Below are 19115 nucleotides of genomic sequence, written 5' to 3' on the forward strand. Positions count from 1 at the left end.
AGTAATTACCTTGCTTATCATTTGTATTAAGGTAAATAGTCCGCCTAAACATGGTTACTATAACTTTATTAAAATAAAACCACATGATTCTTTCACAAGATTGTTTACGTTGCACTCGCTATCTATACGATCTCTCTCATTCATTAGGTTGTAACCTGTACCAGTCATTCAGTTTGTTTAAGAACGCGATCTCTCTATCTCTCTCTCGTTCGTTCAGACTCAAAACAGCGGCTCGGTCAGTGAAGGGCGTATTCATTCAGTACGTTGAGCCAATCATATGCTCGGCCACAGCTTATACTCGATTGCCATTGGCTCGTAGTTTTGTCACTCTTTGAAGGCGGAAAGAAAGCCGCGCATCATTTGTCCGTGCTCCTCAAGAAGGGAGGGAAATTTCAGTGAACGAGAAATATGAGTCAATGGATGGCGTGAACGAGAACGATTCGTTCACATAAAAAATTCGTTCAAAAAGAACGATTCGTTCACGAACGTAACATCACTATTTTGAAAAAACGCGGTGAGAACACGAGCTTCAATGAATGGCTGAAACCGTAGCTCACCACACATATACACCTGAAAGTGTGCATGTGCAGAAAGCCAACCTAGGGACGAGCACGTACGATGGCCTTAAGTAAACATATCACCAGAATGATTGACAACTGGGATGACTAATAGTCTTGACGATCCACCCGAAAAAAGAAAATCTACCGCTATACCTTTAACTAACAACTAAAAAACATGTAATGTTGTAATTAATGATGACTCTTCATTAGTTTATGATTAGTAAATGCATTAACTCACCATTAGTTCATGCTGAAGTAAAAATACATGTATGTCTTAGTTCATTATAATTTATTGTCCCTTATTATAAAGTCTAACCGTAACTCTTAAAGGGAACATTTCACAAGATTTTTTTAAGATGTAAAATAAATCTTTGGTGTCCCCAGAGTATGTATGTGAAGTTTTAGCTCAAAATATCATATAGATAATTTAATATAGCATGTTAAAATTGCCACTTTGTAGGTGTGAGCAAAATGTGTTGTTTTGGGGGGTGTCCTTTTAAATGCAAATGAGTTGATCTCTGCACTAAATGGCAGTGCCGTGGTTGGATAGTGCAGATTAAGGGGCAGTATTATCTCTTTCTGACATCACAGGAGGGATGTTACTGGGATGATCTTTTTCACATTTTCTAGGTTGATAGAAGCACTTTTCTAGGCGGACCCAATTATAGCACTCAAACATGGAAAAAGACAGATTTTCGTCCCCTTTAACCCTTTCACCGCCATTGACAAGTGATCTCGTCAATTAAGAGAAAATGCTTTCCTGCCAAAGACGAGATTTTACTGCAATCTATATTTCCGATATTATCCACTAGGTGGTGCTCTTACCCAACTCATAAAACACTGGCAGTGAAAGAGTTACTCAGAGGACGGAAAAGTAATTTGATCTTACCATGATTTTGTACTGGCCGGTGAGATTAGGAGGCTCGCACAGCAGTTGAGACTCAGACACGGTGACAGAACAGGGAGTCTCTCCGATCAGTACAGTGTAGTTGAGCTTTACACCTCCAGATGCCGAAGGAACCAGGTTCTTACCCTGAAATACATACACACACAATATAAACATAAAGGGCCCTATCTTGCACCCAGCGCAATTGACTTTGTCAGTGACGCATGTATCATTCGTATTTTGCACCGGCGCACAGCGGGTTTTTCCCTCCACAGACGCACGTCGGCAAACTAGGGAATGAACTTGCGCTCCCTGGGCGTTCATCGCAAAAAAGAGGCGTGTTCCGGCGCAAACCATCCCTGATGCTATTTAAACAATTGCGCCACTGACCAGAAAAAAAAGTTTAAAGTCAGTGGCGCGTTGCGCATGGTTCATTATGCTATTTTAAGGGCGCATGCTTGACCATAATGTATAGCGTGCACAACGCGCATACACTTTGCTTATCTAATCTACACAGATGCAACAGTTATTTTTGCAAATCATAAATTGTTACACTTAAAAATATTAACACATGAGATAAGGGGAATCATAGTGGTGAGCATTGTGGTGATAGTTTTTATTTATTGTGTGGCTGCGTAAAAAAATTCTCATGCAAATAACGATTAAAATATTTTCATAAGTTTGTTGTGTGGCTGTATTACGTTTATTTTATTTAAATAATAATTAAAATGTTTTCATAAGAAACCTTAATGTATGTGAACTTGATTTGTAAGAGTACTTTGGGGTTGGACCTTGCTTGCGTTTCTTGGGTCCGATTTCAAAGCTCCCAAACCCTTTCAGCGGTGAGGGTGGACGCAGCGATGTCCTCTGCTGGCGTCTGTGTAGAGGCAGATCCACCTCCCGTTACAAGGCGTGCCCGATTTATGCTGGCAAGCTTGGAATTCCCCCGTCTCCTGACATCATTGTAGCGCTTGGCGCAACGATGGGGATGCCAGCTGATGAGACAATTGCGGCTATTTCCTCTCACGTCTGTTTAACCTACGCTGATTTGGGCGGGTTTCTCCTATCCCCATACAAAACAACTTCTCTGTCTTTGACTGCTCTTAAAAGAACGTCGGTCTCCTCGGCTGTGAACCGCTCCTGGCGTGCGCCTGGTAAATCCGTTATAATAATAGCAACCCGCCATGGAACTTGCGCCCTTGCGTTTAAAGGGAATGTTGGCTAGCGTTCTGATTGGTTTATTTGACGTTACGCCCAAACCACACCTATGAATAATGAACCTACTTCAGACCAACCCCTTATTGATTTGCGCCCGGCGCAAGAGTTATTTCTCACGCCGGGAAAATAGCAACAGCGCCCAAGATCCGCCCACAAACTCACTTGCGCGTTGCGCTTCGCATTTGCGTTTCAGATCGTTAAAATAGGGCCCAAAGTACTGTCTTAGGCAACCATGCCACCCTTAGATTTTTTTTTTTTTGCAGTGGTTTACCATGTATAATTATTTATCTTTATTCGAATACAACCGGAAAATACATGAGATTTGAGCACAATAGGTGGAACCTGGATCTCTTAAATTTAATTGAAATTAAATCCTAATCCAAAAGAGGCCACACTCAACACTGACTTTTACTTTTTGTCCTTAAAATTATGTGTTTTTTTATATTTTGTGTATATATTTCCTGTATTTTCTGTTTGTTTCTCAATAAAGAGAGCGAAAAATATATATGGATGGTCATTAAAACTTTGCTAAAACAACAAAGCTGTTGGTGGCCTAAAACCCGGAGTATATTTGTATACATGCACAGCCTTGCAAAAGCATATTTTACATGACTCGTAGTGCAACGAAATACAATGCATCTCCTGGGCTACTGTACATAATACATTCTCATATACGCACATACGTAACCTACACGTACAAACTATGCGCAGTTACAAAAATCTGCGTGTACTATTCTGTTGACGAAATTTGAGACACACTCTCTGTACGTGGACACTCGTGAATGCGTAATACTAGATACTAGAACAGAATACTGTATATGCATGCATCATATATGCTTAAAAGTAACTACCTCTCAGGGTCAAAGTTTGAGTCTTTTAAACATACCTTTAGAATAATAGGGGAGCCGGGTTTCTGTTCCAGTACGCCATTGGTGCTGAGAGGTTCGAAGAAAGGGTTGGGATAGTATAAGAAGTTAGTGTTGTTGTACACCAGAAGAGCCTGCACGTTATTGAAGATGAAGCCGAACTCATCCGCATGCTTCACAGAATCCAAACCCGGCCTGTACTCGGCAGTCAAAGAGGGAGCGAAACAGCTCATGGTGGTCATGTTTAGAACCTTACACACCTGGAGGGGAGAGAGAGCGAGGGTTGATATTAACTTTATATTCATCAGCATTTTCGTCCAGTAATTGTTATTCATTGTTTTATCTCACTTCAGTTCTTTCCCATTAAGATCTCTTTGATACCATCTGTTTTCAAGTGAACTGAAAAGACTACAGCTGCATTTCCTTTTGTTGGACAACAACACAGCTAAAGAACAAAGGACAGAATAGCTTTTTATGTGCAAAAGTCAGCAAAGAAGAAAAGTATAAATTATACTCTTTTGATCGAATCTCTGCATCACAGAACAGCATGAGGCCCAACTCAGACCTAATTCGTGATAGAAATGAGGTGTAAATCTGCTGTCAAAAATGTGTATAGTTTATATTTCACACCAATATCAAAGAAAGGAAATATGCAAAAAAATATTAGATTTGATTTGCATTGTCATACTGATGTAAATATTTGAAGAGTTCAAATGCAAAACCCTCTAAGTTCATCCGACATGATCTCTTGCAATGAGCAATTTTTATTTAGCACTTATGTTTAAGTTCTGTAATTTCACTGTAATGGCAATAAAAATGTTATTAGTCATTATACCATGGGGCTGTTGAATTCTTTATTCTGATTGGTTGAGAAGTGTTTCATGGGTATGCATTATTTTCAATAAACGCACACCTGACCTGTCAAATTTCTTAAAATAACCACGAGAGCAATGTTTGTGATATATGTGAAATATTTAATGCCGGTCCTTTGAATTATTTGAAGAAAAAAAAATTACCACCTTGCGTGTGCATTATTTTCGAATAATTCAATGGCCCGTCGTCAATTATTCCTTACGTAATTGATATGCCTTATTTTCACAAATGTCACTTAGTAATTTCAGTGGTATTAAAGAGCACCAATTATCAGATTCACGATTTTACATTTACTTTGGTTGAGGTGCGTATTAGTACATGTTAACAATATGCAAACTTCTGGAGCCACAAATTGTACAGTATGTCGAAAATAATGTTTTTTTAACCATAAACCATGCAAACACATTGTATTATACCAAATACACAAAATAACATTGTTTTTAGCCATTAAATAGGCGCCTAAATTTGACTTTTACTGCAAAACCCTCTAAGTACATGCAAAAATCCTTACTTATAAAAAAGTTTTGAGTCACATTTTATGTCCCTTTTGAATAAAAGTTAAAGGCTCAAACATTCTATCAATACCCAGATATATATTTGGTAACCTAATATATAACCGGGAAAAACGCACTGCAGTTACTTAAAGGACTTTGCTAAGAAATCTGTTTAGAAGCGAAAGCATTTGATGAACGTATAATGTGTGCAAAGAGCATTCGGTCAATATCATAATCCTATTTTTGATGGAGGTGGCGTTTTGCATCTGAGCTCTTCAACTTTTTGTAGTAAACATGATGAAAAAATGTCATCATGCAAAACCATCTTTATAGATATATATTAGAATATCAAGCATTCAATTTATCTAAAATACAATTAGTGCACGTTAGTTATCTAATTTATAACTTTTTTAATGATTTTTTAATGTGTGATTTACTCAGAAAAGCACAGCTGCAAGATAACTGAGTCCAAATGAGACAAACTGCACTAATAAAACAATTAGCTAATAACACTCTCATACCTCACGAGAACTCAACAACCGTGAGCTGTACCGCATAAACATCAGCAGTCACATTCGACGGACACGCTCAAACATCGAGCCGTTCCCTCCGAGCAGCAGAGAACAACACTGACGCTCTGACAACAAAATTGATTGCTGTGAAAGCCCGACTGCGCCGGGAGTTTTTCATCTCGCTCCTTTCTTCTCTTCGACTCTCAGGAGAGAAACTTAATTAGAGCTAAATATCTTCAAAGCCCGGCAGGACCGGCGATCGCCCCGCCTCCTGCTTGCATCTCGACTCCTCGCAGCCAGAGCCGCAATCAATACTAACTACTTTAGACCACACAAACTTGATTTGGTGCATCTCATTCCAGAGCTTTTGCGCTGCATTCCTCTGCACTTTGGGCCGTGAGGAGTATATAATAAGTGATATTCTTCACTGACATCCTAAGATTGCTACAGTGTTTTTGTCAGTGATTAACTGGTATTGGTTTTTCTTTGCTCACTGGTTTGATGTATTCTGAAGAAAACATTCATCCTTATGGAAAACGATTTGGAGAGAAAACAAGTTTTCAGGAGAGGTTTTTTTCCTTTGCGCTGAATAATGGTTTGTTTTAAGATGCATGGCTAATAACTGACTTACATGGGTAAAGTTACTAACGATAGGGTAAATGAAAAAGGATTCCAAATGCATAAATGTAAATGTATTTTTATAGCTTTAATATAGAGGGGAAATTAAAGGGGACATATCACAATACTTTTTTAAAGATATAAAAAAATCTTTGGTGTCCCCAGAATACATATGTGAAGTTTTAGTTAAAAATACCATATAGATTATTTACTATAGCATGTTAAAATTGCCACTTTGTAGGTGCTAGCAAAAATGTGCCATTTTTGGGTGTGTCCTTTTAAATGCAAATGAGCTGATGAAATGCAAACACTGATTGGCAGAATGGTGATTTGTTGAAATTGAAACTCAGTTGTGCTGCCAATTATTATCTCTCTCTCTCGCTGCCCTAAATGGCAGTGCTGTGGCTGGCGGTATTATTATCCAGTAATACAATCCCCTTCTGACATCACAAGGGGAGACATTTTTTTCAATGACCTATTTTTTCACATGCTTGCAGAGAATGGTTTACCAAAACTACTGTAAGTTACCGGGTTGATCTTTTTCCACATTTTCTAGGTTGATAGAAGCACTGGAGACCCAGTTATAGCACTTAAACATGGAAAAGTCAGATTTTCATGATATGTCCACTTTAAAAAGACTACAGTAGTTTTGGTAAACCATTCTCTGCAAGCATGTGGAAAAAAAGGTCATTGAAAAAAAATTCTCCCCTTGTGATGTCAGAAGGGGATCGTATTATAATGCGATGGGACAAGCCCAAAACAGTGCATTTCTGACAAATTTTCATCACAGCACTCTTAAACTTTGATAAAAGTAATAAAATAGACACAATACAAATGTTTAAAGCTACAGTATTATAATCCTGCCCTTAAAACTATAATGAGCCTTCCTTGAACATTAACCCTGGAGAACCCAAGAACCCTTCTCTTAGCAGCAATTAACATTGGCCCAAATTGACCCGTGGGTTCTCCAGGGTTAATTGATCCTTTAAAATTATCCTTTAGTATATATAACATGTAACCTTATGTAAAATCATACATAAACAAATCCTTACATCGCAATATTCAATACCTAAGTCGAGCTTATAAGTTTACATCCCCCTTGCAAAATTTGATCTTATTTTTGATTTAGTAATGCCACCTAAAAGTTTAACAAAAGTAAAACAAAATATTAAAAAAAAATACAAAATCATCTGTGATCTTTTATTTTTTGCTAAATACTAACATTTTCCAAATCTTGAAAAAGGGATGTAAAGCTCAATAATATGTATAGACTGAATGCACTTTAAAGCAACACCAAAGAGTTTTGGCTCTTTGCTCCCCCTACAGGTTAGAAGCGTAATTGTCCATTACCCACTGTCATAAATACTGAGGCATAGCTGGCTCTGAATTTACCTACTGTTTTTCGCCGAACTCAGGATGCAAATGTCTGTGTTTGCCCACAATATCTTTTGAAAACGCGGTTCATTTCGTGTTTTGGCCACCGTGATCTGCTGTAAGGTCTTACTAATGTGCGTATATTGTATTTCCTGAGTCCCATTCATTCAGGCAAAATAAAATAATTAAATCAAGACGAGCTGAATATCAAACACTGTTAAGATTGGCCACTGTAATATCATTAACGTTATAAGAAACTCCGTTCAAAATTATTCAACTCCGGAATGTTAATGTTAATTATTAAAGATAATAAATTGTTATTAATCATTATTTCTTCATTTCTTTGGGTTTATTATAAGCAGATAGTTATATAAAACACGTAGGCTAACGTTACTTTAGTAGGATTTGTATATTTTATTTTGATTTGTTAATGTTCTGTCATAATTTTACATTTAAAGCAAAATATTAAACATTACAAACAGGCGTATCCAGAGCACGTGCTCTTCTGCAACGCCCAAATGAAGAAACAGACACTCCCATCTCTGGAATAGCCTGCATCATATTAATCTCGTCCGAATCAGTACATCAAATCACAGACGTCCTGGAGGACACGTTGAAACTCAAACGTTGTTTGGAAAACTAATCCTGTCCGAATAGTGCTAAGGACTAAACCTGCAACATTTGTATTGCTCGCCCAGATTTCTAACCATTAGGCTTTTACATCCTAAATGAGACCTACATGCTTCTCACGGCACTGACAAACCTAGCAGACCGTGATGAACTGAACTTTATTATTGTTTTTCATTTGCCCTTTGATGGCATCGCCATGCCAGAAACAGATGCTGTGGACACAATCAGCCTGGCACGACCCAGAACAGCCTGAAAGAGCCTGGCTCAGGCTCTGCACACCATCTGTTTTAAACTGGCTGAACGCACATTGCCGGTTGTCACATTTTGTTTTGCCGTACCAGTTTGCTTTTTCACTTCCTCCTTTCTCCCACTGTCTTAAATTCACTATACTGGTAATTGGAAGATTTTAATTTGAATACTAAATAACATCCAGTGCAAGCACACGGACATGTAGATACAAAACGGGTCAAAACCTTATGTTTAAGGTGGTTGATTATTTTTTTTATTTGCACTATTCTAGGACCTGCACCAGACTAAGATCATCTGACTATCTCTGCAGGTATTTGGCTGTGAAAATAATTGGGAGCCATTCACTTTCCTGTCTCTCTGAAATAATTGGTTTCAGGTTTTTCCATGAACTGACATGAAATGACTCGACAAAGCTCAGTGCCATCCACCTAAGTTAATGAATCTAACTATCTCTACACTCATCTCTCCAGCTTCAGGGTGAAAAGCTAGAATCGGAGACAAGGTGTTTATTTTGTATTTTGTCTTTACCTGAGTCGGTGTTATTCTACTGTAATTAAATTACTTTTCGCTTGAAAAACTCTAAAGTTAACTCTTATAATTTAATTACAGTTACTTCTGATGTAATTGAATTAAATACTGTGTATGGACTTTATTATAATTATATATACTACAATAGTGGATTTAACCACAAAATTAAAGTCTAATGTTAAAATAATGCACACCTAAGATGGTAATGCGGCACAATGCGAAGTGGAGTATAAATTGAATTCATAGATTAGATAGAATGCACTAAGCAGTGTCTTACCAATACTTAATTACTTGCAAAATATAAATAAACATTTATTACAAGTATATTGAGGCAAAAGTAGTTAATAGTTGGTTAATAGTGAAAAGAAATTATGTTTTTTGAGGAAAACATTCCAGGATTTTTCTCATTTTAATTGACTTTAATGGACCCCAATACTTAACATTTTTAATGCAGTTTAAAATTGCAGTTTCAAAGGACTCTAAACGATCCCAAACGAGGCATAAGGGTCTTATCTAGCGAAATGATTGTCATTTTGGCAAGAAAAATAAATTATATGCACTTTTAAAGCACAACTTCTCGTCTTCTTCCGGTCCTGTGACGCGCAATCGCAACCTCACATAATACGTCATGAGGACACGGATGACGTATCGAAACTACGGATTTCACGGATGACGTATCAAAACTACGCCCCAGTGTTTACAAGTGTGAAGAAAGAGGACCGTTCCGACGTTGTTGTATGTGGAATTAGGGGTGCACGATTCAGAAAATTTCACGATTCGATTCCGATTTTTCGGCTCAAGATTCGTTTCAAAATCGATTTTCGATTCAAAAACGATTCTCGATTTAAAAAACGATTCACAGTATGTAAATGTAGTTTACTGTTTCCTATGTGACTGATTGTAGTAGATATGCAAAGTCTAATGTTAAAATAATGCACACCTAAGATGGTAATGCGGCACAATGCGAAGTGGAGTATAAATTGAATTCATAGATTAGATAGAATGCACTAAGCAGTGTCTTACCAATACTTAACAATTACTTTGCAAAATATAAATAAACATTTATTACAAGTATATTGAGGCAAAAGTAGTTAATAGTTGGTTAATAGTGAAAAGAAATTATGTTTTTTGAGGAAAACATTCCAGGATTTTTCTCATTTTAATTGACTTTAATGGACCCCAATACTTAACATTTTTAATGCAGTTTAAAATTGCAGTTTCAAAGGACTCTAAACGATCCCAAACGAGGCATAAGGGTCTTATCTAGCGAAATGATTGTCATTTTGGCAAGAAAAATAAATTATATGCACTTTTAAAGCACAACTTCTCGTCTTCTTCCGGTCCTGTGACGCGCAATCGCAACCTCACATAATACGTCATGAGGACACGGATGACGTATCGAAACTACGGATTTCACGGATGACGTATCAAAACTACGCCCCAGTGTTTACAAGTGTGAAGAAAGAGGACCGTTCCGACGTTGTTGTATGTGGAATTAGGGGTGCACGATTCAGAAAATTTCACGATTCGATTCCGATTTTTCGGCTCAAGATTCGATTCAAAAACGATTTTCAATTCAAAAACGATTCTCGATTTAAAAAACGATTCACAGTATGTAAATGTAGTTTACTGTTTCCTATGTGACTGATTGTAGCAGATATGCAAAGTCTAATGTTAAAATAATGCACACCTAAGATGGTAATGCGGCACAATGCGAAGTGGAGTATAAATTGAATTCATAGATTAGATAGAATGCACTAAGCAGTGTCTTACCAATACTTAACAATTACTTTGCAAAATATAAATAAACATTTATTACAAGTATATTGAGGCAAAAGTAGTTAATAGTTGGTTAATAGTGAAAAGAAATTATGTTTTTTGAGGAAAACATTCCAGGATTTTTCTCATTTTAATTGACTTTAATGGACCCCAATACTTAACATTTTTAATGCAGTTTAAAATTGCAGTTTCAAAGGACTCTAAACGATCCCAAACGAGGCATAAGGGTCTTATCTAGCGAAATGATTGTCATTTTGGCAAGAAAAATAAATTATATGCACTTTTAATGCACAACTTCTCGTCTTCTTCCGGTCCTGTGACACGCAATCGCAACCTCACATAATACGTCATGAGGACACGGATGACGTATCGAAACTACGGATTTCACGGATGACGTATCAAAACTACGCCCCAGTGTTTACAAGTGTGAAGAAAGAGGACCGTTCCGACGTTGTTGTATGTGGAATTAGGGGTGCACGGTTCAGAAAATTTCACGATTCGATTCCGATTTTTCGGCTCAAGATTCGATTCAAAATCGATTTTCGATTCAAAAACGATTCTCGATTTAAAAAACGATTCACAGTATGTAAATGTAGTTTACTGTTTCCTATGTGACTGATTGTAGTAGATATGCAAAGTCTAATGTTAAAATAATGCACACCTAAGATGGTAATGCGGCACAATGCGAAGTGGAGTATAAATTGAATTCATAGATTAGATAGAATGCACTAAGCAGTGTCTTACCAATACTTAACAATTACTTTGCAAAATATAAATAAACATTTATTACAAGTATATTGAGGCAAAAGTAGTTAATAGTTGGTTAATAGTGAAAAGAAATTATGTTTTTTGAGGAAAACATTCCAGGATTTTTCTCATTTTAATTGACTTTAATGGACCCCAATACTTAACATTTTTAATGCAGTTTAAAATTGCAGTTTCAAAGGACTCTAAACGATCCCAAACGAGGCATAAGGGTCTTATCTAGCGAAATGATTGTCATTTTGGCAAGAAAAATAAATTATATGCACTTTTAAAGCACAACTTCTCGTCTTCTTCCGGTCCTGTGACGCGCAATCGCAACCTCACATAATACGTCATGAGGACACGGATGACGTATCGAAACTACGGATTTCACGGATGACGTATCAAAACTACGCCCCAGTGTTTACAAGTGTGAAGAAAGAGGACCGTTCCGACGTTGTTGTATGTGGAATTAGGGGTGCACGATTCAGAAAATTTCACGATTCGATTCCGATTTTTCGGCTCAAGATTCGATTCAAAATCGATTTTCGATTCAAAAACGATTCTCGATTTAAAAAACGATTCACAGTATGTAAATGTAGTTTACTGTTTCCTATGTGACTGATTGTAGTAGATATGCAATTTTAAAGAAAAGAAACACAACAAATTAAATGTAGTTTGATATTACTTTATGTCTTTATTAGGGGTGTGACGAGACACTTAATCCACGAGACGAGACGAAACACGAGATTGGGTTCACGAGAACGAGACGAGACGATATTTGTACACTTTTTAAGAAACCCACAATGATAAAATAAATGAATAAGAAACTGAAATCAATTTTTTTTTAAATGTTTTAACTAATCAAGGACTGGCCCTAACAATTGCTTTGCTAACTGATAATGAAGTAATTTTTTATTTTGGGGTAATAAAAATAGACCCAAGTGAGCAGTAGCATTTAAAATTACATAATAACGAAGATGCAATAATAATTGGTTCAAATAAAGTATTAAAACCAAGTTACATTAAACAACATTAACAAACACATTACATTTGTGGTCTATAAATAAAAAGCATTATGTATGTATTATAACAAATGCCTGCATCCTTCACATTATATTGCTTTCTAACACAACTGAATGCTATTTTTACATAGTTTCTGTTCTGTTGTCTATACAATAGTGACTAAACAGGACCCAGTAAGGACCCACGACCCAGTTACTCTTTGTTTAATCCAATCAGCTCTTTCTTTAACTGCTGCTTAAAACGCGACATCGTCTAAAAAAATTATCATACATTAACATTGAGGCTGTACTGATGTTGCTCTTCTCATCAGTGTTGTTGTGTTATGAGCGCTTTTTTATTTAAATACGAGTGGTAGTTTTATTGTATATCGCATATAGCGCAGACAATTTGTTGCAAATTCAGAAATATGAGAGAATACACGGTTGCTGTTACTCCAGAACACGTGCACGGGCATGCCACATCATAGGTAGGGAGAGAGCTCGGACACAGACTCACATCAGAAAGGGTATGTGTGGGAAACACTACTGCTAACCTTTTGTAAAGTCACCCATGATGAACTTGATCAGCTGTCAGTAACATCCGTGACTGTTGACGTTTACGCGAAAAAGAGAAAGTACACGGAGGAACACGGAGTTAAAATACCTTTCACTGGAGGCGCGTTTCATAGAGAGGGGAGGGGCCGACGGCGCGCGCTGTTGAGGCGCTTCACACAACGAGAGAGGGAGGATGGAGGCGCGCTGGGCACTCGCTGCAATGAATTAAGCCGTTTTAAATAGTAAAATTAAAATGTTAATGGGAATCATGAAAAATCTATTTGTGGCAGCCAGTGTTGATTGATCAACATATGGGAGTAAATGAAGTTTAAAAATGAGACCTCCGAAGGATGCAGTCTTTTATTTGAGAAACGGCCAGCATTTCACCTCCACAAGAAATATCGCGAGACACATGTAATCTCGCGAAACACATTGAATCTCGCGAGATCTCGTCGCACGAGATCTCGTCACACCCCTAGTCTTTATGCAAAAATAAAAACTGTTATGAAGCAATTAGATGACCCTTTTTAGTGATCGACCGATATATCGGCCGGCCGATACATCGGTCCGATTTTAGCAGGTTTTAGGTGTATCGGCATCGGCCGATTCGTGGCTTGCGTTCGCCGATAGTTTTTCCCCGGCATTAATTACAGACAGGCGCCCACAGGCAGCTCTGTGTTGCTGGAGGCTGCCTGCAGCCCATGCATTGCCCCTCCCCCCACTAGCAGAGCGGAGCGCTCCAAGCCTGCGCTGGTAAGTTTTAAACTTCAAAGCATCTTTTAACTGTTTGACTGAAATATTGCCATATACTTTGAAAGTGTTAACATGTTGCTCTATATGTGCGTGCAACCATAGCTAAGAAAGTTTGGTGGTCCTAATGGAAAACGCGAATGCCCATAAAACTGCTTGCCACTGTATTTAGGGAGCTTCAAATAGCTTTTAGGCTAACCGTATGCATACGGCAGCTGTTACGAACACTGGTCATAGGATTAAATAATGCTGACGTTGTTCCGTGATTTCGTGGTATTTATAGGAGTTTTATTCAGCGACCACCAGTCTGACGTTTGGACGCGACGCGTGCTCATAATGCCGCAAGCGAACGCAGGTCATGTGATCAGCCGAACAGCTGATCATAGCTGGACAGGGTGGGTTTTTAATTCTCATCTCCATAAATATATGTAGTAGTAAAAGGCTAAAAATCAATATCCATTGCTGATAAATTCTCGTCATTGTGGAGAGCGCAGTTCATGGTTGCATACGTTTATGGTTGTTAACGCGGAGTTTCGCGGAATTTTCGTCAGCGAAAAAAATTACGAAATTCGACCCAAAGCACTTAGTTCCAAACAGTTCACACATGACTTTTATGTGACCGGAGAAGTGTTTTTTTGTTAGTTTTGTCAACATTTCCGTTCACTGGGAGCGCAAAGATACATGCACTCTCTCATCCATGTCTCACTGCACCTCTCCCACGTGCACGCGCTCTACTATCTGACCGAAGTCCGTACACAAATCCTCATGTATGTGTTCAGTTTTATGCGTTTTAAGCGAGCTGAGGCAAACTAACTATCCCTCGCATTTATTATAGGGCACTAGGGTGTGTGAGGTACAGAAGTGGGGCAATTGGCATGTTATTCAGAATTCTTTTTAAGTTGTTTTTTGATCAGTATTGCTGTTTACATTTTCCTTGTCTTCTTATTAAAGACATTTGCTCTACAAGAGATTAAGTTAAGTGCACTAAAACTTAGACCTAAGCATTAAATAGGTTGTAAATAGTTGGTTACTTTCATGGATAAAGTAAAGTGTTCCCCTTGTTATGCTGCTTGGTTGCTGCTATTGTGTGCAATGGTGTAATTATTATTTTATTTATGTATTTTAAGCAGCACTGAATTTTCTTACTTGTTCTACCTCACCTTTTTTACTATTTGTTAAATATAGTTCAGTAAATGTTCCTTTTTTAAATTAAGAGTTGTAACATTTGGTTTTATCATTGTGTCATTTTTATGATATAAACTGAATGAGAAAAAGCAGTATCGGCTCCAAATATCGGCTAAAGAAAATCGGCAGCCTGTATCGGTCATCGGCTAAAGCTGATGGAAAAAAATCGGTATCGGCATCGGCACAAAAAAATCCATATCGGTCGATCCCTACCCCTTTTATGAAACTCTATTAAATACAATAATATAGTACATTAATGATAGACAGTGCAGGTATATAGATTATAAATGTGACTGGTGTTATAATGGTTATTATTTCTATTAGATAGAGCAGAAGCAGGAAAAGTGCCTCTCTTTCTATATCTCTCTTGCCAATTAAAAAAAAGCTAAATCCACTCATTGTTTCAGATTCAAAAGTCTACATGCTGTCCCACTGACAGGGGACTTTACATTACAGCTTTGCATTTTGTAAATCTTGAGTCAGCTTGAGCTTTGCTCGTTCAGTGCAATAGATTTGAGAAAATATATGGTTTATTAATAATAATAGAAAAGAGCCAGTTATCGCCATAGAAACCACAGGCACGCTGAAACTGCACGCAAGCTTTAGCGTGGTACGGCTCACGGCCATTCTCCGTTCGACTCGGGTTTTACACACAATATTAATCAGACTTGGGACCCGAAGTAATTGAACTATGACTGACCCAGACCCAACTGACCATTTCAAATACAAACCCGGAACCATACGGTCCGCGGGTGCTCCGTGAAGTCCTCTAATGTTAAAACTCTGCTCAGGTTTAAAAACATGAAGGATACATTGTGACACAAGCTTGTTCGCGTCGCATCCCAATTCATTGAGAAACAGAGAGCACATGAACGCATACAACGAACTCATCATGTCGCACACAAAATGTCATTATTAAAGAGTGTCATCATCACAGAAAAACAAAAAAGATAAAATTTGATACCAGATATACTTAGGCACTTGTTAATATAACTGAGCAGCGCGCCCAAGTAAAGTCAATGTGTGGGAAAGACTAGAGCAGGGGTTCTCAAAGTTTACATTCAAACGTCCAAATCTGGATTCTTATCATTTTTATAGGTCCGGAAAAACTGGTCATTACAAAAATTGTCAAGCATGGTAATAACTTTATGTAAATCATTTTTTTATATAACAAATCAACACAAATAGTTTGGAAAAAGTATTTTCAATTAAAGTACATTTATAACAAGTGTATTTTGCATTTAAAGTAAAACAAATTAAACATAAACACAAGAAGTATGCCAAAAGTAACCAGGTGTAAACTACAGAGCAACCTAATTAGAGAAATGGCACAGTTTGTCTTCCATTCAGATGCATAAACCATGGCAAAAAAGGTGTGGTTGGTAGACGGAGACACTGACCAAAATTAGGGGTGCACATATAAATTGGCCGATGATGCTTGCTGCTTCTCAATGAATTACAGTGAAATGCCGCTACATCCAAAAGCCAGGGGGCGCTCTTGTGCAGAAACTCAATATGCGCTGCAGACAAAGAACCAGACACACGCAGCTCCAGGAACTGTCTTAAGGATATATTTATATTTATGTTCTTCAAACCTTTTCAGGTATTTTCATGAAAATAAAGAATATGTATAATGATTATGTTTGACGAGTGTTGATTTTTCAAATGCATGTTATAAACGACTCAAACCAACAGTGATTTCAGATCGATAAAGACTTACTGATCAAAAGCCGTAGTACATGAAGTAGCTGTGCATAATATCTGTGTGTGATGGCTACAGCGTCACACAGGAAATTTTTAAATAACTCGTTTTATTTTCGGACCAGGAATACTCTTAAATCTAAAAAGAAATAAAACTAAACGAATGGTTTACAAGTTTAATATGCATTTGTAAAGTAGCAAATGCACACATTTAATCAATCACATAGAAATGAATGCACTTGGAATATGAAGTGGACGCGGGTCCGGATCAAGTTCCCGTCGGGTCCAGATCCGGACCGGAGTCCGGACTTTGAGAACCCCTGCACTAGAGTGTGCAGGCATCAGAGTGAATACAACGCAGCGCCATCTATGGGAAAACTGAGATAAACTCATTCAGGACAATAGTAACACGGCATTACAAAAAAAAAATGTATGAATCGATTTTTGTAACGCTATGAATCGATTCTGAATCGGCAAAGCTTGAATCGCGATTCAAATGTGAATCGATTTTTTTGCACACCCCTATGTGGAATGATAATAATTAATGTCTTTGTGTCAGTTTATTGTTTAAAATGGTCTGCAAATGTGCGTTTCATTTATGTAACACGTGACCTTTCAACGTCATTACGCAATTCAGTGATGTCGCGCTGGGTCGTCACACAGCTAGAAGAAGAAGAGAAGTTGAGGTTTAAAAGTGCATTTTTTTTTTCTTGCCAAAAATGACAATCGTTTCGCTAGATAAGACCCTTATGCCTCTTTTGGGATCATTTAGAGTCCTTTAACATTGCAATTTTAAACTGCATTAAAACTGTTAAGTGTTGGGGTCCATTAAAGTCCATTAAAATGAGAAAAATCCTGGAATGTTTTCCTCAAAAAACATAATTTCTTCTCGACTAAGAAAGACATTAACAGTTTGGATGACATGGTGGTGAGTAAATTATCTGGATTTTTATTTAAGAAAATTAACTAATTTGTACAGTAATCTAATTACATGGTTGAATATTTAATTAGTAACTAGTAATTAATTACTTTTTTGAGTTACACTGCCAATCCCTTAAAGTCGCCATGAAATGGAATTGGCGATTGCCTTATTTTCTCTGTGGTGACGTATTTCCGAGTGAAACTGCTCTTGAAGTGAAATAAGGCAGTGCAGGATTTGAATTTTTCCACTGAGACCTGATTGGATCGTTTGAGTTTGGTCGTGTTGGTAATTGCTAATGGCTGCGATCTTCTCCCAGAACCCGCCTACCTGCCATACCATTTGAAAAGGGGAGGAAATTTACATTTTTGATTAAAGATTATAAGGGCACTTTTTTTTTTAAATAATGAAGCTCACAAAATACCACAATATTCCAAAACAAATTACAATTTTTAATTTTATTTTCATGGGGACTTTAAAGAAATAGTTTGCTAGCCAGGTCCCAAATTCAAGAACAGGTCCGATTCATTTTCTGCATATGGAAAAGACTGATGTAAGCATTGTGCGGCTTCGTAACATTTTTGGGTGAACTAATCCTTTACAGTACACATGAACCATTTCAGAATGTCTGATTGGACACATGAAGTGACGTAATGGCCGACATGATATCTTCTTCTAGCCATGGTAAAACATCACAGAAAGACATTTTGCTTTAATATGTTTCCTCAGGATCCACCGCCTCTGAATCATTTTCTTTTGCTGTTTTACATTCTTGCGCATAAAACTTTATTTCACAAACTAGCTGTCACTAGGTCAGTATTGAAAAGCTCCTACCATTTAGGTACAGATATGTGTACCTTTGAAATACAATTATAAACTCTTTAAGTACAAAGATGTACTTTTTGAAAGTGTACCGGCCCAGTGACAGCTAGGGACCATTTTTTTCTGACAGTATCAGACAAATATACAGCTGAAATTCATATAAACTACAAGTTTCTAGCAAATGCCTGTGGCTCTATGTTAAATGCACACTACGCTACAATGCTTTTAGTTCATGTTCTTCTTGTTGGTTTTGCGAGCACGCTCTCATCCACGGTGTCTGGGGAAGTCTTTGACACTGATTGGTGGGGGCGTCTGATCGCTTCGTTTTAGAGGAAAACTGAAGTGCTTTTGTGATGGGCTCGGAGAGCGGCACACAACGCTCCGGGAACGCGTCTCCAGACTTTATTACGGGATCTCTCCGGCGTCACACGTGTCGAATGTTTCTTTCTCTCAGGAGAAGACAAAGGTAGCAAAACTAATCTTTGAGCTATAATCAGGAAAATGATTAATGTCTCAATTGCAGGTTGGTGACAGGTACAGCAGGATGCACAAAGGCAATTGTGTGCTTTTCGTTCGACTTCGGAGAACCCTGCCAGGTGAGGGGGGTGCGGGGTGGTGGGAGGAGGTACAGAGGCAATTTGGGGAGGAGACACATGACAGTTTGAAAGCTGCCTTGACGGGTGCTCGACTCTGATTGCCAGACACCTAAAGCCCCCCACATCCGAAAATACAGGGAAGGGCGGGAATAAAAAGATACGTAATTGTAGCTTCTGCGGTTAAAGGAATGGTTCATCCCATCATTGACCGACTTTTGTACCTTCTTGTATCTTTTTTATTGAGAAAGTACA

The 19115-nt window shown here is 37.8% G+C and overlaps 1 protein-coding gene across 1 annotated transcript in view; it reads right to left on the reverse strand.

The window, feature by feature from the left end:
* plxna2 (plexin A2) overlaps positions 1 to 19115 on the reverse strand; it is a 246623-nt gene that overhangs the window by 45256 nt on the left and 182252 nt on the right. Inside the window, exons 18-19 of the mRNA XM_065285403.2 lie at positions 3551 to 3790; positions 1450 to 1593 (exon numbers count right to left, since the gene is read on the reverse strand). Of these exons, the coding sequence (XP_065141475.1) occupies positions 1450 to 1593; positions 3551 to 3790 (384 nt within the window). The remainder of the gene's footprint in view (positions 1 to 1449; positions 1594 to 3550; positions 3791 to 19115) is intronic.

Source organism: Paramisgurnus dabryanus, chromosome 21, assembly GCF_030506205.2.
Source record: "Paramisgurnus dabryanus chromosome 21, PD_genome_1.1, whole genome shotgun sequence".
Classification (NCBI taxonomy): Eukaryota; Metazoa; Chordata; class Actinopteri; order Cypriniformes; family Cobitidae; genus Paramisgurnus; species Paramisgurnus dabryanus.